The 20,776-nt window shown below is 36.2% G+C and overlaps 1 protein-coding gene across 2 annotated transcripts in view; it reads left to right on the plus strand.

The window, feature by feature from the left end:
• The window catches only part of DSC3 (desmocollin 3), a 46,885-nt gene extending 26,730 nt beyond the window's left edge, over positions 1-20,155 (plus strand). The window contains exons 10-17 of one of the 2 annotated variants that reach the window (XM_008261171.5): positions 5,519-5,778; positions 5,889-6,031; positions 7,219-7,443; positions 9,516-9,740; positions 12,019-12,140; positions 17,361-17,615; positions 19,653-19,695; positions 19,774-20,155. In XM_008261171.5, the coding sequence (XP_008259393.3) occupies positions 5,519-5,778; positions 5,889-6,031; positions 7,219-7,443; positions 9,516-9,740; positions 12,019-12,140; positions 17,361-17,615; positions 19,653-19,679 (1,257 nt within the window). In that variant the 3' untranslated portion in view covers positions 19,680-19,695; positions 19,774-20,155. The remainder of the gene's footprint in view (positions 1-5,518; positions 5,779-5,888; positions 6,032-7,218; positions 7,444-9,515; positions 9,741-12,018; positions 12,141-17,360; positions 17,616-19,652; positions 19,696-19,773) is intronic. The other variant, XM_008261170.5, reaches the window with a different exon arrangement.
• Positions 20,156-20,776: the final 621 nt, after the last annotated feature.

Consider the following 20,776-nt stretch of genomic DNA (forward strand, 5'->3'; position numbering starts at 1 on the left):
TGTGTATATACATTATTTCACAATGTGTAATTTATATGTAATATAAATGCCTAGAAATGAAATTGTTTAAAGACATGGCTGTTTTAAGTAGAAGATTTATTTTTTTAATATTCTTTCCTGTTGGATTTTGTTTATAATTTGTGTGTAAGATTTATATCCAGAAGCACAAATGAGAGAGATTTGTCTGCATTTTTCTTCTTTTGTACAATTGCTTTTAAGTTTTATTATCAATTTTATAGTTGCTTCTTAAAAATACTTTGCTACTTTCCTTCTTTTTTCCATGCTCCCAAACAGTGTAATAAAACCCCAACGACATTGAATTAGGAGATTTATTTAACCCTCACAACAACCCCTGCTGTTTTGATTTCTAGATGTGAAGGCTGAGTGAAAGGAGAAGGAATGTGCTGCAGCCCATTTAGCTAGGATAGCTGACTTGTGCCCGGGCGCTGAGTTCAATGTCTTCACCAGTCCAGACAGATAACTCCATTCATGCAGCCAGGATGCAAACCCAGATGTGCCTGAGACAAAGCCTTACTCATAATCCTTGAGCTGCTCTCTTGCTAGCTTGATATTCTTGGTTCATGTTCCTTTATATTTCTTTTATACCTGGGATAGTTGACTTGATAAAATAGTGACTTGATTTGTTCAAGGAGGTCTTCTCTTTTTGGAACTTCCACTTAGTACTACTTTTCCAAATTGTCTTTTAAAATTATCTCCTATTGTCATCATCAGCTCCTTGATTAATCTTCTATTCTTTTTGAATTGTTCCTACTATCCTCTATCATTTTGATCAATAAAATTTACATTTACTCTGTTATATCTTCCTTTATTACATTTTCTTATCTTTGTGTTTGCAGCCTACCAGCTCCTTTCATCCAGTTCTTTATGCAATATCTAATACTTCATTCTGTACTTATCTCTACTTGCTGTGGAGTGCTAGAAATTACTACTTCTATCTGACTACATTTTGGCCTTCCCATATTTTATTCAAATGTCTAGAAACCTGAAGGAAATATAGAGTTCCTTTGATAGCTACAGTTGTCTATGAAGATATCTTACCCTTTTCCTTAGAAAAGAATTGTGATTGTGTAGTCAAGTTATATCTTTACGTGCTTTTTAATTGAGTCATTTTCTATTTTAAAGCCGGACACTGTATTATTAGGGTCTTTGAAATCTATCCTTGTGTCATGTAGGCTATGTGCCCAGTTATGACTAACCTTCTCCTTACTGGTTAAAAGAAAAAATGACATCATTGCACTAATTATTTTAAAGTATTCCTCTTGTTCTAATGCCCTCATCAGAATTTTACTCAGGATGGGGGTCTACTTCTCTTCTCCCTGTATTCTCTAAAGGATTAAATAATTAGCAGGTTAAACCAAGTACTGCACAGGTATATTTCTTCTAGCTGAATAAACCTTGCAAACATTGTCTTATTAGTTGACATTTCTTGTTAATACATTATGTTGGCTGTTGATAAAAAAAAAATACAACACTTATTCCTTTCTCTGCCTGTGTGACAACTAGAGAAAATACTAAGAACTGTAGTGTAAAGCACTTATTTTATACTACTATTTAAAAATGATTTATCTACTTATTTCTTTTTTTTTAAAGATCTATTTATTTTACTTGAAAGTCCGAGTTACACAGAGAGAGAAGGAGAGGGAGGGAGAGAGAGAGAGAGAGAGAGAGAAAGAGAGAGAGAGAGAGAGAAGTTTTCAATCCTCTGGTTCACTCCCCAAATGGCCAAAATGGCTGGAGCGTGCCAATCCAAAGCCAGGAGCCAGGAGCTTCTTCCAGGTCTCTAGCGCAGGTGTAGGGGCCCAAGCATATGGGCCATCTTCTACTGCTTTCCCAGGCCATAGCAGAGAGCTGGATTGGAAATAGAGCAGCTGGGTCTCAAACTGGTGCCCATATGGGATGCTGGCACTGCAGGTGGTGGCTTTACCCACCACTCCAAAGCGCCGGCCCCTTATATACTTATTTCTAAAAGTTGGACTTACAGAGAAAGGAGGAAGAGTAGAAGGAGGTTCTCCCCCCAAGTGGCTGCAGTGGCCAGTGCTGGACCAGGATAAAGCCAGGAGCTTCATCCAGGTCCCCTATTGAGCGACAGGGGCCCAATCACTTGGGACATCTTCTGTTGCTTTTCCCAGGTCATAAGCAGGGAACTGGATCAGAAATGGAGCAGGGGCCGGCGCTGTGGCGCAGCAGGTTAAAGCCCTGGCCTGAAGTGCCGGCATCCCATATGGGCTGCTCCTCTATCAATCCAGCTCTCTGCTATGACCTGGGAAAGCAGTTGAAGATGGCCCAAGACCTTGGGCCCTTGCACCCATGTGGGAGACCCAGAAGAAGCTCTTGGCTCCTGTCTTTTGAAGGGTGCAGTTCCAGCCCTTGTGGCCATCTGGGGAGTGAACCAGTAGGTGAAAGACCTCTCTCTCTGTCTTTACCTCTCTCTGTAACTCTGACTTTCAAAATATAAAAATAAATCTTTTTTTTTTTTTAAAAGAAGTGGAGCAGCCAGGAGTTGATCCCATATGGAATGCCAGTGCTGCAGGGGGTAGCTTTACCCTCTATGCTCAGTGCCAGCCCCATGCTTTCAGTTTTGAACATTATTCATACAACAGTTGTGTAGAAGAAGAAACTTGCTGTTAGAGATTAAGAGACTTTCCCAAATCATACTACTAGGATGTAACAGAAACAGGATTTGAACCTAAGTCTCTGATTCTAAGCATACACTCTTAAGCACTATGCTCAATTGCTTCTCATGGCGGTATAATTTTGGAAAGTTGTCTTCTGTATTTCTCTGCCTCCCTAATAACTATGAAAATGTAATAGTGAGAGTAAAATCACTTGTTAAACTGTAGGATATTAGTGTTTTGTATTAAATAGTCTTACCATGTTTTGGGACTAGTGTTGTAATTTTTCACAATAGGTGACTTTCCTGTAACCATGTAGAGCACGCGCTGATACGGTCATGGACGATTTTTCCACTTCAGTGTTTTCCCTTTCATCAGCAGCGTGGTGTGTCTGGGTTCGTGTGACGATGCTGTTGTTCTTGATCGTGCTCAGCATGGAGAGACCTCAGTTTTGTCTCCATGACAACACATTTTCTAGGCTGTTGTGAATACTTCAGTGTAGATATAGGATATCTTTGAAATAATTTTTAGTGATGAAACTAAAAAAGAATTCACATTCTTTTATTTATTATTGGGATTTCGTCCTACCAGATTTCTAGCATTGCAGTTTTAAGTCACTAAAGCAGTATCTAGTTTAAGCTTAGAAAAACTGCATTGTTACTATAAATGCAGCATCTGTACCCCAAGTTTCCTCCATTTCTTGCATGCAGTTGCCCTTTTTCTGCAAATAGTACCTACAAGTGTAATTTGTGAATTTGTGAGACAGTGTTCATTCCATCAGATGAACAGATATTAGTGCTCTGTCCCTCTTGACTTTGTAGTTCCTGGAATATTCATTACAAATTAAAAAATTATGTACATTTTGTAGCCTGTAAAATTCAGAAATTTTCTCAACTTTTTAGTGGACTCATAATAATCAGTATGTCAGTCTATTAATATCAAAAATTTTCTCTATGCTCAGTTTTAAATATCAATCTTAATGCATAGGTGTAAAAAAAGTTTAAAATAGTTTTATTCATAGTCTGTAATTTTTTTTTCAATGCCTACCTACTTGTTGACTGTGTAAAAACAAAGAGAATCAAATAGAAAGTGTTTCTAAAGTATAGTGCAAATTAATGTTTTTGTATTTTGCTAAATTTTTTTTGCTAAAATTTAATTATTCTAAAAATATTGGGGGGCCGGTGCTATGGAGTAGTGGGTTAATGTCCTGCCCTTAAGCGCTGGCATCCCATATGGGTGCCGGGTTGAATCCTAGCTGCTCCACTTCTCATCCAGCTCTCTGCTATGGCCTGGGAAATCAGTAGAAGATGGCCCAAGTCTTTTGGTCCCTGCACCCATGTGGGAGACTCAGAAGAAGCTCCTGGCTCCTGGCTTCGGATCAGCACAGCTCTGGCCATTGCCGTTGGGGAGTGACAGTGGATGGAAGACCTCTCTCTCTCTCTCTCTCTGCCTCTCCTTTCTCTGTGTAACTCTGACTTTCAAATAAATAAATAAATCTTTTAAAAAATATTGATTTAAGGTCTGGTGCTGTGGCTTAGTTGGCTAAGTCTCAGCCTATTATGCCAGCATCCCATATGGGTGCTAGTTCCTGTCCCAATTCAGCTCTCTGCTTATGGCCTGGGAAAGCAGTGGAAGATAGCCCAAATGCTTGGGCTCCTGCACCTGCTTGGAGGACCCAGAAGAAATCCCTGGCTCCTGTCTTCAGATGGGCCCAGTTCTGGCCTCTGCTGCCATTTGGGGAGTGAACCAGTGGCTGTAAAACCTTTTTCTCTGTCTCTCCCTCTGTCTATAATTCTACCTCTCAAATAAATAAATAGAATCTTTAAAAAATATTGATTTAACAGTTTTCAGAGGTCAGTGACCCAGTTAAGCAGCATAGTATAGTGGAAGGGTTATAGATTGATGGTTAAAGAAATGGACTGAAACCAGATAACATGGTCAAACTCCAGCCCAGAAGAGTCTTTTGCCTTAGGAAATTCCATTTCTCTCTCTCTTTTCTAGTTTCCTACTTTGTAAAATGGTGATGATGATAACACCCACTTCATAAAGGTGTGAGGATTCAGTAAGTTAATCCTCACTGTTTAGAGCAGTGCTATAATGTATATTTAATGAAGATTACCCCTAAGTACATCACATTTCTCTTACTTTTATGTGTTTCCATTGTCCGAGTTTCACTGGATAAATTATAGACCATTTCAAAGTATAATTCTAAAAATGTCACAAGTAGAATTTTCATACAAATATGTATTGAGTATGTGTAAAAGTTTAACTTAAGTCATTCAGAAAGGAGCTACCAAAAAGTAAAATAGATTCCTAAGAGATAATCAGATTCTGGGTGGACTTTGATAAAAGGAAAACCTGAAATGAAATGACCCAATTGGATGCCTTGTAGGGCAATTAAAACAAATTCTCTTTTGTGTTAGATAGAAAATAAAATCATTACACATTTTCAGTTTTGTTTAAGACAGTATCTAACTTTTCAGGGCTTGTGGAACACCTGGGACCTTGTCATTAGTAGATAGTGAGTCAACCAAAGTTGCCTTCCCTTAGAGACTAAGATGACCTTTAGACCTGCTGATTAGGCACTGTCATCTTTTTGCATCACTTGGAAGTTCAGGATAACTTTCCTTGATAAGATAACTGTAATGATGTTCCAAGAATTCCTTTTTCATTACTCTATAAAAACAGCTGCATGGACTTTTGGACCAATTTTGCTAAAGGAATAGCACAGAATCACCTCTTAAGCAAAGGGTAAAAGTCAATATTGACAAAATGTGAACACAGAATGTTTTCAGCATTGTTCATAATGACAAAATTTCATTTGCTCTATGAAATAGCAAATGTAGTTTACACTGATGCCAATATGCATTTTCTTCATTTTAAAGCCATTGAATTATGAAGAAAACCATCAAGTGGTCCTTGAACTTGGAGTAAGCAATGAAGATCCATTTGCCAGAGATTTTGCATCCAGAGTGCCAACCATGAACAGAGCATTGGTTACAATTCATGTGAGAGATCAGGATGAAGGACCTGAATGCAATCCTCCAGCCCAGTATGTTCGGATTAAAGAAAACTCAGCAGTGGGCTCAAAGATCAATGGCTATAAGGCATATGACCCTGAAACTAGAAATAGCAATGGCTTAAGGTACAAAGAAATCTGTAACCACATATTAATAATGTATTTGGAATAGTTTAGATGGTTACTTATTTAAAAGACTTCGGCTACTAAATGTACTTCTCTTTTTTTATTATAAGGTACAAAAAACTGAATGATCCAAAAGGGTGGATCACCATTGATGAAATTTCAGGGTCAATCATAACTTCCAAATCCCTGGATAGAGAGGCCATGGCCTTCAGAAACGACTTATATAACATCACAGTCCTGGCAATAGACCAAGGTATAAAGAAAGGGGAGGGGTTAATTTGTAAATGAATTAGAAAATCAACTGCAGACATTTTTGTGCAGAATTATTTTGTGATAATTATATGGGATACTTAAAAAAAACTACTCCTATTTCTTTTAATCATCTAACGAGGTAAAACTGCTTGGTGACGAGATGACATGTCTTATTTCTCTTTATAGTCCCAGTATAGGAGACTCTTAAATGCTTAAATAACTATTTTTTTAAATGTCATGCATAAAATACTCAAATCTAGGAGCAGATGAAAGGATCTCATCAGATTGATCCAGAGTTTTGTTTCACTTGATCAAGGTTTTATATGGTTCAGCTGATTATTAACTCAAAATGCTCTTTCCTTGAATTCTGTTTCTTAAAGTCACCCACAGATGCTCAGCCCTGGCTTCATGCTAAAATTAAATATCAATGTATTGATACTATTTTAGATTAACTGACTCAGAATCCCTGTGTGGAGCCTTGCCATTATATATTTTAAAAGTCTCGCTGGGTGGTTTGACTCTGCATGGGATTACAATAACTGTCCTGTAGCCACTTACTGCTCAACATCTATACCAGGAACCTAAAGAAAGATCATGGGGCTGTCACTGTGGTTAAGCAGATTAAGCCACCATCTGTGATGTTGTCAGTCCATATCAGAGCAGAAGTTCTAGGTCTTGTTGCTCCATTTCCAATCCAGCTCCCTGCTGATGCACCTGGGAAAGCAGAGGAAGATGGTCCAAGTACTTGGGCCCCTGCACCCACAGGGAAGACCTGGATGGAATTCCTTGCCCCTGGCCTTGGCCTGGCCCTGTCCTGGTTGCTGCAACTGATGAAAGATTTCTCTTTCTCTCTCTGTCTCTCTCTCCTCTTTCTGTCACTCAACATTTCAAGTAAATAAAATAAATATTTAAAAAAGGGTTTGAAATTCAGATATTTATTTTTATTGTTTGATAACCATTTTGGTAAAATATTTATGTATTTGATAGAGTAGCAGTAATTAGTTTAAATTAACTACATATTAAATTTATCACTCCGATCTTATTTACATTTCTATTATGATCAGAGTTTGCAAAAACCAAAAGCACCAAAATACCATATATGGATATATGGATTCTAAATGATCTTTTTCCTTAAGAAACTATAAAAGAATTTAAAAGCAACACTAAATCCTATTCCTTTCTTTGTAGATGGTAGATCGTGTACTGGAACACTTGCTGTGAACATTGAAGATGTGAATGATAATGCACCTGAAATACTTCAAGATTATGTAACAATCTGCAAATCCACAATGGGCTACACTGACATTTCAGCTGCTGATCCTGATGAGCCCGCCCATGGAGCTCCATTTTATTTCAGCTTGGGAAATACTTCTCCAGAAATTAATAGAATCTGGACCCTTCACAGAGTTAATGGTATTTAATAATGAGTGGCATTTAATAATGAATAATGATATATCCTGAAACCAACTGAGAATAACTAGGGAATAGATTTGTTGCTTACATAATACATAAAATAAGATTGATTCTCATTAATATATTTTGGAGGGATAAGCTAGTTTTTCACAAATATTAAAATAAATTATAATTTTTATGAAGGCAAAGTTTATACTATAACAAGGGCAAAGATCCTTCATTAAAATATTGGATAGTTTATAATTAAGTTTATCATTTTGAAAATATATTTAATATTGAAATCTTCACAAAAACTTAATCTGTTTGATTAAGATTGTGTATTCTCTAGTTATATACCATACATTAGCATTTGTGGATATGAATTTCACAGGAAAGTGAATGTATTTTTTATTTTATTAAAAATGATATACTACACCAACAAGAAAAATGTATAATCTCAAAGTGAGATTACATTTTTAAAACAAGATAATTTTTAATTTTAATTTTTTCATTTATAATATTTATGGAGTACCTACTGTCTATCAGACACTGTTCCAAATCCTGATGATATTTATACAGATAAACAAGATGGACAAAACTTCAGCTTAATGCTCAACCTTGGTGAAGTCTTTCTTGAAGTGGCAGTGACACTGTGGCTTTCGCTAGCTGTTTGGTAGCACCTCTCCTATTGAATTTCCATGCATTTATTGCTCTCCTCCAGTACATGGATTTCTCAGAACATTTGTAATTCATCTTTTTTTTTCCCAGCACCTAACCAGAACTACTAGATGCTAGCTACTTACTAATATTTGTTTATTCTATAATAGATGAATAAATATACATAAAAGAAGAAATATACCAGGGGAATAAGGAAATCAGAGTTGCTTGTGTGTAGAAGGTTGTTATAGGAATGTCAAGTGGGTGGCAGGAATGGTAGAATCTGGTGGTGAAGGGCCTTATGTGCCAGTCCTAAGAGACTGACCATTGTAGAGTAGGAAACAAAACAGCAAGCATGCATTGAAGTGTGGAAATATGGCAATGCAGCTCTCGTTTGTCCAGGTTTATGTCTTACAAAGGTGACAATTTAAAGAGGGCAAAACTGAGTAGTAAGGAAAATCTGAGGCTACTGCACTACTGTGAATAAATTATATGACCGTGGTTCAGCTTATGATTGTGATGGGGGAGGTCTTATTTTACACATAAAGTAGTACTGAAGGATCCAAAATGAAGCCAAGTTTAATGAACGTTTCTTTGAGGAGCTCTTAGATATGCAGTGCAGCCAAATAACTTGAAAGTTCTTAACAGCCAAAATGATTTATTTATCAAGGTTTAGAAATACATCATGAATTCCAGGATATACCTTATGCTAAACTTACTCCACCATTTCACTTGGTCTGTTACAGAAATTTGAGCAGGCTGTATCTGTCATTGAAAATCTATGGAACTTTGGGTTGGGTGATAATAAGGTCACTAAAATGGGATATTAAGAGTGTTGGAAAAATTTGGCTATCACACTTGATAAAAACAAATTGTTATGATATAGACCTACCTGGTTTTGTATAAGCTTTATAAGCAGCCTGAGTAATATTAATTTGCTTTCTGGCATTGAGGTTACTACCAGATATAAGGTGTTAATTGGTAAAGTTCTGTTGTGCTTTGAAAAATTACCTTATTCATAAATGTAACAGATCGATACCAAAAGATAAATGTATAAGAGAATTTGAATTTAGGACATCGTTTGTGTTGACCTGAAGGTGTTAATTCTTTATGAGTATCTACACTCATTCTAAAGGAAAATGCTTGAATCATAATAGCCAATCTGGTATTATTAGTTTGCATAACTAAAGAAATATTAAATATTGCTAGAATGCCACTGGGTCACTCCAATGCCAAATTGTTTCTTTAGGGAAGTCTTACAAAGTGTTACAAGGGGCTCAAAAATGTTGATAATATGTTGATGACAGCCCTCCATTTTTATTTATTTATTTTCTCTTCCTTAAGAATAATAGTTTTTAAAATGAATTTTGTGAAATGGATTCTAAGGGTTGGATACATGGTCATTACAAAAACCCAATTCTTTTATTTTCTTTCAGATACAGCTGCCCGTCTTTCATATCAGAAAAATGCTGAACTTCAAGAATATTTCATTCCTATTACTGTAAAAGATAGAGCAGGTCAATCTGCAACAAAAACCTTGAGAGTCAATCTGTGTGATTGTACTCACTCAAATCAGTGTTTCTCAGCCCCGAGGAGTGCACGAGTAGAACTTGGAAAATGGGCGATCCTTGCAATATTACTGGGAATAGCTCTACTGTTTTGTAAGTGCTTTCATTTACTTAAAGTTAAAATATATAATAAAAGATTTAAGTTCAGGAAAGGGTCTTTAAAAAATAAACTTGTCCAAGTATCCGTTAGGCATACATCTGTTTTCTAAATTTCTTCTGTGTTATTATCTGAGTTCTGTTAAAATATTTTGTGTTATAGGGTACATTATGATTCTTGAGGTAAAAGATTTCAAACTTGGACTTGAAAGTTCCTTGTATTGCACTAGATCTGCCAAAATATGGCTTTTCTTTCCTGATCCTAGTGCTACCTCTTTTAGAGCTAAAGAGAGCAATGTGAAAGTTCTGCCATATGAAATTCCACTAAAGCCCACTTTAATTTCATGTTTTCTCACCACTCAGCCACAGAATTATGGGAGATGTTCAGATTGCAACAATGCCTCTTCTTGAGTATATCTTGCCAATGTTGCACTCTAACTCCCTTCTTGCAAGTTGTGCAGTTCCTAATGGCACCTTATTTTCCCCTGTTTTTACTTCCATCCAGTCTTCCAGCCTGGAGGAGCTTTGTTCTGTGATAGGAGTCATTAGTAAGAGCAAGTCTATAGAACCAGGCTGCCATGGTTTGTACACCAGCTTTGTCACTTGCATGCCATATGACTTGGATCAGATTACTTCAATCATCTTATCTATACAAGGAAACAATTTTAGTGTTCTACCTTGTGGGACAGCATCTGTGAAGTGCTTAGAGACATGTATAGCAAATTTCTAATAAAAGCTTATTATTTTTCATCAATTCAGCAAAATGAATATATATGGAATAAGTACTGTATACTAGAAACTGTTCTGGATGTTTGGATTAGTGAACAAAACAGACAAAAAACAAATGAACCACAAACAATTTGCATTATGGCAGAAAATGCATGAATAAGTTAAATGCTGTGAAGGAAAAAAATGGAGCAAAATAATTAGGAAACAAAGTGCAACAGAATTTGTGTGTGAGGATTTTGGTGTTAGTGATTGAGATATTTAGTAGATAGTCCAACCAGGCATAACTGAGAAGGTTGTTGCTGATGATTTTTGGAAGAAGTGAAAGTTATCCATGTAGAATACCTGTGGGAGGGGAGGGATTTCAGTTTGATGGAAAGTCAGTGCTGAGGTCCCAAATTGAATATATGTCTAGAGAAGTCAATGCATAGCTGGAAGATCAGTGTAGCTAGAAAGTAGTGGAAAAAGACAGGATTAGGAAATGGAACCTTAAAGGAAACACAGGGCCACATAGAGTAAGCAAGATGTGTCACACTTTTCCTGTAAAGAATCAGATTATATATATGAAGGTCTTCAAGTGAAACCATATTTCAAAATTTTTGTATCAAAATTAAATTTCTTTTTTTGTTCCATTTTTCATGAATTTTTTGAAGTACCCACTAAGTGTATATTTTAACCAATCATATCTACCCTATAACAATAAAGCATACATAGAAAATTTGTAAATGAAGGCATAATTATGGTCTAGTAGAACTTTTATATGGGTATTAGGAGTTTCATTTCATGCTGTTTTCACATATCATGATCTGCTATTTTTATTTTTTTATCAACCTTTTAAAAACATAGTCTTAGCTCGTGGCCTGTACAAAAACATGTGGTTGGCTGGATTTGGGACCCTGTTGTGCCAGTTTGTCACATACAATTGGTAGAACATTGTAAAGATTTGTTACTGCTATTTCTATTGGTTGTATTTATTTCAAATCTCTCACAATTATGAGTAGAATAAAAATGGTGAATAGACAAGACATAAAGTATGTTGAATTAAGATAGTTGGAAATAAGTCTATTTTGGGAAAAATGTCTGGCTAGTGTTTTTGTATTGGCCAAAAGTACTTTTGGGAAAAATCAGTAAGCCTTTTCAATGTCTTTGTCTTAAATAAGTGTCAATGATTTCTTAATATACAATTTAACTCATGATTCAAAATATTTTAACATAATGGGCAGAATTAAATCCCTTAATCATATAGAAAAATTATCAAAATGCATATGATCTCTGCAGATTGTAAATTCCAAGCTAAATTCTGGCCTGTTAATTTAGAAAGGCAAGATAATTTAGGGGAAACCACACTTATTGGCTTTATTTTCCCTCTGTGCTTCAAATAACAAAAATAAAGGATTATTATTTTATACTATGTTTAATTAATATACTATGAATATTATTTTATATTCTGCACATATAGATTATTTTATATTGTGCATATACTATGCATAATAAATTAAATTACATCAAATGTGTATTAAATTAAGGTTTTTAATTTTTTTAAACTCAGCTGTATTGCTAACTTTAGTATGTGGAATTGTTGGTGCCAGAAAAGGAAAACATTTTCCTGAAGATTTAGCACAGCAAAACTTAATTATATCAAACACAGAAGCACCTGGAGATGACAGAGTGGTAAGTAATTCAGTGGATATTTATCTTTATTTCTCATAATTTCTATAACTCATCCTTATGAGGTTATTTCACGATTTAGGAATGAATTAATATTTTTAATTTGACCAGAATTAGTAGGTATAAATATTTTGTCTGTAAACATTCAAATGTTTGTATAGTGGCATTTATTAAACTGGTCACACTGTTTTTGTTCTTTTCCAATCTCTGGTGTTCTGATTTAAACTTGTTCTTTGATGTTGTAAATTTATTATAACAATGAGCTTGTTGGTCACTCTCTACAATGTTTAGTCTCAGATATTATTTGTTTATCTAACTGATCATTTATAAGAAAAAAAAGAAGTTTGCTGAAACTTCTGAAGATAACCTGGAAAACATCAAAGACATTTATGCAAAAGGAGTTGGGTTGGAAGATTTCTTCCATTCTCTTTGTTTATAGATTTTTGGGACCTCTGATGTGCTTGTTATTCTGTGGGAAGTATACTAGGGACTTCCAAAAGTTTGTGGAGAATGAAATTTAAAAATTTTAATTGCTGCAAAATTTTAAAAAATATTTATTTATTTATTTGAAAGGCAGAGTTTTAGAGAGGCAGAAGCAGAGAGAGAGAGACAGAGTGAGAGAGAGGTCTTCCATCTGCTGGTTTACTCCCTAGATGGCTGCAATGGCTGGAGCTGAGCCAATCTGAAGCCAGAATCCAGGAACTTCTTCTGGATCTCCCATGTGGGTACAGGGGCCCAAGGACTTGGACCATCTTCTGCTGCTTTCGCAGGCACATTAGCTGGGACCTGGATTGTAAGTGGAGCAGCTAGGACTCAAACCGGTGCCCATATGAGATGCCAGCACTGCAGGATTCTATGTCACAGCGCCAGCCCCTGTAGCAAAAATTTTTGAAGTTCATGCATACAAAGTGAATTTGCAAAGTTGATAAGAAATACGTATTATTAAAAATGATGCATGGATTCCAAAACTTTTTTTCACCAAAAATAAACTTCTCTCTCTCTTTTTTAAAACTTTTATTTACTAAATGTAAATTTCCAAAGTACAGCTTTTGGATTACAGTGGCTTTTTCCCCCTCATAACTTCCCTCCCACCCACAACCATCACATCTCCCACTCCCTCTCCCATCCCATTCACATCAAGATTCATTTTCACTTATTTTTATATACAGAAGATCAATTTAGTATATACTAAGTAAAGATTTCAACAGTTTGTACCCACACAGAAACACAAAGTGTAAAGTACTATTTGAGTACTAGTTATACCATTAATTCACATAGTATAACACATTAAGGACAGAGATCCTACATGGGGAGTAAGTGAACAGTGACTCCTGTTGTTGAGTTAACAACTGACACTCTTGTTTATAGCGTCAGTAATTAACCTAGGCTCTTGTCATGAGTTGCCAAGGCCATGGAAGCCTTTTGAGTTTGCCAACTCCGATCCTATTTAGACCAGGTCACAGTCAAAGTAGAAGTTCTCTCCTCCCTTCAGAGAAAGGTACCTCCTTCTTTGATGGCCCATTCTTTCTGCTGGGATCTCACTCACAGAGATCTTTCATTTAGGTAATTTTTTTTCCAGAGTGTTTTGGCTTTCCATGCCTAAAATACTCTCATGGGCTTTTTAGCCAGATCTGAATGCCTTAAGGGCTGATTCTGAGGCCAGAATGCTGTTTAGGACATCTGCCATTCTGTGAGTCTGCTGTGTATCCCACTTCCCATGTTGGAGTATTCTTTCCTTTTTAATTCTATCAGAGAAGAGGAAAAAGCCTTAGGAATAAAAAAGGCAATGGCAAAGTTCAGGGACTGTTAAACAAGTAATAAGTAAGCTGATCTGGAAATAAAGAAATCATGTGTTGTAATAGAGACTTAAAACTTAAATGAAGTTGAGGGTATGGAGAAAGAGGTAGAAGAGAGAAGTGGGGGCTATCCCATGGGAACGATTTTGGATTTATTCTCTTGATAAGGAATAGCTTTGGTGCAAAAGGCTTTTCTGCAAGGCTTTTCTGCGGGAGTTTGGCCAAATGTAAGCCTTTGATGTTGAGTCAGAAAGGAGATTAATGAAAATAGGAAGACATTAAAGATGAGATAGATGAAGGCTTAGGAGATTTTGAAGTTTAAACATGAGATTACTGGAATGATGGTAATGGAAATATTAAAATAAGGATGCAGAGAATATTTTTAAAAGTCATAAATAAGTTACTGACTGATTGGATTTAAGGCACAAAGTAAAAAATAGAGATGAAGAGGCAAAGTTATAGCCAGAGACACTAACCACATGCCAGTTCTCTGTATTTTGGGGTAAAGGTGTTATTTCTCGCTTTTGACTTCTTCCCACCATTCACAATCAGAGTCCTTCCATGTTTGACATGTCTAAAATCAGAAAATAGGTCAGAAAAGTGGATTTAGTTTTTTTTTTATTTCTTTACTCATAGTAAGTTCTTATTTTATATCTTGTAATGAATAACCTTTCCTTAATATTTATTCTTTGCCATTTGGGGCTACAGTTGATGGAATTGATTGGCACTTCACAATTTTTACCCACTCTCTCTTAGGAACACTTCTAAAAGAGGTTTGGAATTATTTATTCATGTAGGAAAGTTATACAAATGACAATAAATTTCATAATGAGTATACAAGAACATGTTAGTACAATGAGAAAAGGTGGTGATTTTTGTTTTGGTTCAGAGTTTCAATTGAAGGCATTCCGATGAGGTTAGGATTTGGGTGAAAAATCAGGAAAAGTAAATCTAGAACTTTATTGCTATGGATAAAGAGTTGTTGCGCCCAGTGAGAATAACTTTGGGGAATGCAGATGGAGATGGACAGGATGGAACAGAAAATTAGCGAGGGTATAAATGCCCAACTGGAGGCTCAACTTTGATTTTAGTTTCTTTTCACTTCTTCTTTTCTTAGCTTAGAAATATGATCTTTGAATTTGTATTTATTATGACAAAGTGATACCATAAAGAAAATTTAATAGCCAGGACTTTTTAAATAGAATTATATTAAGGCAGTAACTCAAGTAAAAAATATAGTATAGCATTGCCACCAAATGGCTATTTTTAATTCTCTTTTCTGTTTCTCCTAAAGTAAAGAAATAGTAGTATGACATTTATAGAATTATTTAAGGTTTGGTAAATCATCTGAGCTGAAAATTTTCCAGGTTACTAAGAAATTTTGTGCATTAAACAGAAAAATCCTGGGGCTGGTATTGTGGCACAGTGAGTTAAACCATTGCCTGTGATGGTGGCATCCTATTTCAGAGTTCCAGTCAGAGTTTCAGCAACTCAGCTTTTGCTCCATCTTCCTGTTAATGCACCAGGAAAGGCAGTGGAAGATGGCCCAAGAATTGGTCCTGTGCTACCCACTTAGAAGACCAGGATGGAATGGAGTTCCTGGCTGTTGGCAGCCATTTGGGAAGAGAACCAGTGGATAGAAAATCAGTTTCTCAATCTCTCTCCTCTCTCTCTCTCTCTCTCTCTCTCTGCCTTCCAAATGAATACACAAATCTTTTATAAAATAGAAAAATCTTATGTTTATCAGAAGATCTCACATTGGAGAGCCTAATTATGAGATCTTTCTTTTTAAAAATTTAATTAATTTATTTATTTGAAAGAGTTACAAAAGGGTGAAGAGGAGAGAATTTCCCTAATCTACACTGTCTTTTTTTTCATAGATTTATTTATTTATTTGAAAAGTAGAGATACAAAGAGAGAAAGGGAGGGATAGAGAGGAAGAAAGAGAAGAGAGAGAGAGAGGGAAAGAGAGAGATATCTTCCATGTACTGGTTCACTCTCCAAATGGCCAGGACCACTGGGGATGGACCAGGCAGAAGCCAGGAATCAGAAGCTTCTTGTAAGTCTCCCATGTGGGTGCAAGGGCCCAAATACTGCTTTCTCAGGCTCAATTGCAGGGAGCTGGATTCGAAGTGGAGCAGCCAGGACTTGAACCTGTTCCCATATGGGATGCCTACATTGTAGGTGGAGGATTAACCTTCTATGCTGCAGTGCCGGCCCCCCTAATTTACACTTTAACACTTGATTTTTCTAGTGGTTCTATCATTAATCCCCCCAACCCTCCCCTACTCTCACCTTGCTTTGATGTACAATTTTCTCTGGATATCTTTTCCTGTGGCTTCAACTACCACATCTTTGATAGTGAATTCCAGAATTTTATCTCCAGGTTAGATTGCTCAGCTGAGCTCAAAATCCACATATCCATAGGTTCATCTTGGATGTTCCTTGTGTTTCTCCTGTTTATGCTTTCAGAATTAAATTTCTCACTCTCCTCTTGCCTTGTCTCCTCTTGCCCTGTCTTAGTGTGTTACACCCTCTGTCTTGATGCCCAAGTGAAGCACAAAGGGACAGTTTCTGACTCTTCGCTTTGCTGCCTCATCCCTCTATACCACTAGTAGACTCTGATGGAGTTCAGCCACTTCTTCAATTATAACTGCTTTGATTTTGTCTTATGTCCTTATCATTTTTCAATAATACAGTGACCCTGTCACCTCAGTGACACTAAACTTATCTTCATATTTGTCTCCCACATTAGTGCCCAGAATGATAATTTTAAGTGTGTTCCACCCCCTAATAGGTGAAATTACTTCATTGGGTATCCATAATCTTCATGATGATGTCTATTTTTTTTGCATGGTTTATAGATCTTTATATCCTCTGACCTTTTATACCTTGCCAGAGTGGGTTCTGTCATTCTCTCTTTCTCTCTCCCTCTCTCTTTCTTACTTTCTCCCTCTCTCAGTCCTCTATGTGATAGCCATTCTCCGCTGACTGAAGCACCCCACTGCCTTTGTGTCCAGACTCTCCTGAAGGTATTGCATCCTTCCTCCCACTCTTCCTGGTCTTTAGTCCCCCAGCTCCAAGTTTTCCCAGACTACTCCACCTGGTCTCTCTGGGTTTGAATTTTGATGTTGTGCTTTTGTGCTCTTATGGCAGTCTGTGCTCACCTACATAGTAGAATAATCACATTCTTAAAGTAATTTTTTGATTTTTCCCTCCATGGGAATAAGAGCTTCTTGAAACCTATTGAGGGACTATGTCCATCATTGCATAGGCCTTGGGATTTTTGAGTATAATTAGAAACTAATATCTGTTGAATGGATCAATGAATGAAAGATTGAATAAGTGCTTTCTCTCTCTTATCTTCTTGTTGATTGACTTGGATATTTCCTCCCAACGTGAATGGCTTTATTTGTTTTGATTTCAGTGCTCTGCCAATGGATTTATGACACAGACCGGCAACAACTCTAGCCAAGGCTTTTGTGGCACCATGGGATCAGGAGTCAGAAATGGAGGGCCAGAGACCATTGAAATGCTGAAGGGACAGCAGACCTTAGACTCCTGCCGGGGGGCCGGGCATCACCACACCCTGGATTCCTGCAGGGGAGGACACGTGGAGATGGACAACTGCAGATACACCTACTCGGAGTGGCACAGCTTCACTCAGCCCCGACTCGGTGAAGTGAGTTTTCCCATGTGTTTTTGACTGTAAAATTTAAATACCCAAGTGGAAAGAATGAGAAATTGAAATTAAAAGATATTTTCATAATCTGCTTTTCTATATTCTTCCATTTCCCTTCTATTGCTTGCTCTGGTCATTTTTAAATGCTTTTTGATTCTTTTACATTATCTAATGTAAAAGGTCTGTTTTATTCTGTTCTATTTCACTTAATTTCTAAAATCTCATAAAAAGTAGAGATTTCTCACATCACTCACTAAAGTTTCATTATTAGATATTGCTTTATCTCATGAAATGTTTTTGATATAGAAGAAGGAAAACAAACATTTCTACACAGTTGTGGGATAAAGAATAAATAACAAAATTTATGTGAAAGATTTATTTTTTGATTTTTGATTTTATGAAAATTTGATAAATTATAATAATGATTTTATATGGTTGAAAATGTTATAGTATACTTATATGTAGAATGTGGAGTGATTAAGTCAAACTTGTTAATGTATTGTCTCAAATACTTATTTTTTATAGTGACAGCATTTAATATTTACTGCCCTACAATTTTGAAATATATAATCCACTATAATCACCATTATATGAAATATTTTTAGTATGTTAGGTACCAAGCAAATACAAACTGTTTTTATTTAGAGGAAATTAAGAATATAAAAGGAAGGATTAATTAAATGAGAGATTCTCAATCCACATCAAAATGCAATGGGAGGCTTTTTTTTTCTTTTTTTTGGTGGGAAGATGCTTTTAACTAATATGAATGCCTGTGCTCTACCCTGAAAGATTCTTATTTAACTGGTTTGGCATCAATTTTTTTCAGGTGATTTATGTGTATTTAGGGTTTAGAATCTCTGGATTAAATTCTCTTTAGTTTATTGTATTTGTTTATTTGAAAGTTAGAGAGAAAAACAGAGACAGACACACAGAAATCTTCCATTTGCTGGTGTCATCCCCAAATGTCGGTGATGGCCAAGGCTGGGTGAGGCTGAAACCAGAGCCTGGAACTTAATCTAGGTCAGTCATCACCTGCTGCTTCCCAAGGGTATGGATTAGCAGGAAGCTGGATTTGGGAACAGTGCTGGGATGTGAACCTAGGCACCCTGATATGGGATACCGGCTTCCCAGATAGCATTGTATCCTCTGTGCCAAAGTCCCTAGAAGTTCTTCCTGGTGCAATGTTTTCACCTCTTTCATCAGAAGATACCAGTGCTATTCCCACAGAAACATCTGATCAGAAATCCTTAATCCTTGATTTGTCTACAAATGGGCGATATTCTGTGATATGTCCATAGCAGGTTTTTTGTTGTTGTTGTTGTTGTTAATTTTTTTTTTTTTTTGTAAAATTGGTAAGTTAAGCCAGTCAAATGTGCTCTGATTTAGAGGCAGAGTGAGCCTACAGATGAGGAAAGGGTAGAGGCCTAGGAATTTTACAAGTCTACAAACAGACTGGCGGCATACCTGATGGCAGTAGACAGGGCTGAATGCCTGGAATCTCTTCATTACAAATGCCCTATTTTTGCAATATGGATTAGGTTGACATTTTAAATTCAATGATTTTTTTTTTGTGCAACTCTGTGTTTTGCCATATTTTGATTATCTTGGAAAACTGGTTCTAAGGCCCATGTAGTAAATCTACATTATTGTTTCACCATTAATTTCCAAAATAATCCTACCAGATGGTCACTGTATTCTCATTTTGGATATGAAGAGAGTGAGACCTAAAGATGTCTAGCAATTTGCTCAAAAATCACATAACTAGTTGGTAAAGCCAGAGCATCGGCTAAAAATCAGTATTGTTAAACATTCAAGGTCAAATTCTTCAACATGATGCATATTTTCTCAACCTTGTGGACTAGCCTGACTTCTAGATATATAAAATTCATGAATTAGCATTTAATCATAACTCAAATGTACTTGAATATAACACTGTAGACATAATTTTGATGTGTATGGATTACTAGAAATGTAGACTATACTGACTTTATAGTACAATTGTGATATAGACCAACCATGTGCGTTTTCTGTGTGTAGGAATCCATTAGAGGACACACTGGTTAAAAATTAAACATAAAAGGTAAATAACAATAAATTTTATGTTCATATGTTTAACTTGTTTTAAACAATAATAAATCCATTTTTAAAAATTTTGCAGAAATTACATCTGTGTAATCAGGATGAAGAGCACATGCCATCTCAAGATTATGTTCTTACATATAACTATGAAGGAAGAGGCTCTCCAGCTGGCTCTGTAGGCTGCTGCAGTGAAAAGCAGGAAGAAGATGGACTTGACTTCTTAAATAACTTGGAACCTAAATTCATTACGTTAGCAGAAGCATGTACAAAGAGATAATGTCTCAATGCTACAATTGGAGATGTCTTTGCTATATGTTTTGGAGGTTTCCAAAAGTGATACTGCAAATTTCAGTTACAATTTACATAGAGATGGCTCCTGACTTATGATGGTGCTACATATTATATTTCAGTTTTATCATGGTGTGAAAACTATGTGCATTCAATAGAAACTATGCTTCAAAGTTTGAATTTTGTCCTTTTCTCAGGCTAGCAATTGTGGTTAATATGCCCTCTCAAGATACTGGGCAGTAATAACCTCAGTTTCCAGAGAACCACAAACTCACAGGGGTGAAAATCTACAGGGTACTGTGTTTCTAAGCTCTGATGTTCAGTAGGTCAGTTGTAGTATATTAATTTTTTTTAATTTAGTAAATATAAATTTCCAAAGTACAGTTTATGGAATACAATGGCTTCACCCCCCCCATAATTTCCCTCCCACTTGCACCCCTCCCATCTCCTGCTCCCTCTCCCATTCCATTCACATCAAGATTAATTTTCAATTATCTTTATATACAGAAGATAGATTTAGTATATATTAAGTAAAGATTTCATCAATTTGCACCCACACAGAAACACAAAGTGTAAAATACTGTTTCAGTACTAGTTATAGCATTACTTCACATTGGACAACACATTAAGGACGGATCCCACATGAGAAGTAAGTACACAGTGACTCCTGTTGTTGACTTAACAATTCGACACTCTTGTTTATGGTGTCAGTAATCTCCCTAGGCTCTAGTCATGAGTTGCCAAGGCTATGGAAGCCTTTTGAGTTCGCCGACTTCGATCTTATTCCGACAGGG

Source organism: Oryctolagus cuniculus, chromosome 10, assembly GCF_051225735.1.
Source record: "Oryctolagus cuniculus isolate XC-2025 breed Fujian yellow rabbit chromosome 10, ASM5122573v1, whole genome shotgun sequence".
NCBI lineage: Eukaryota > Metazoa > Chordata > Mammalia > Lagomorpha > Leporidae > Oryctolagus > Oryctolagus cuniculus.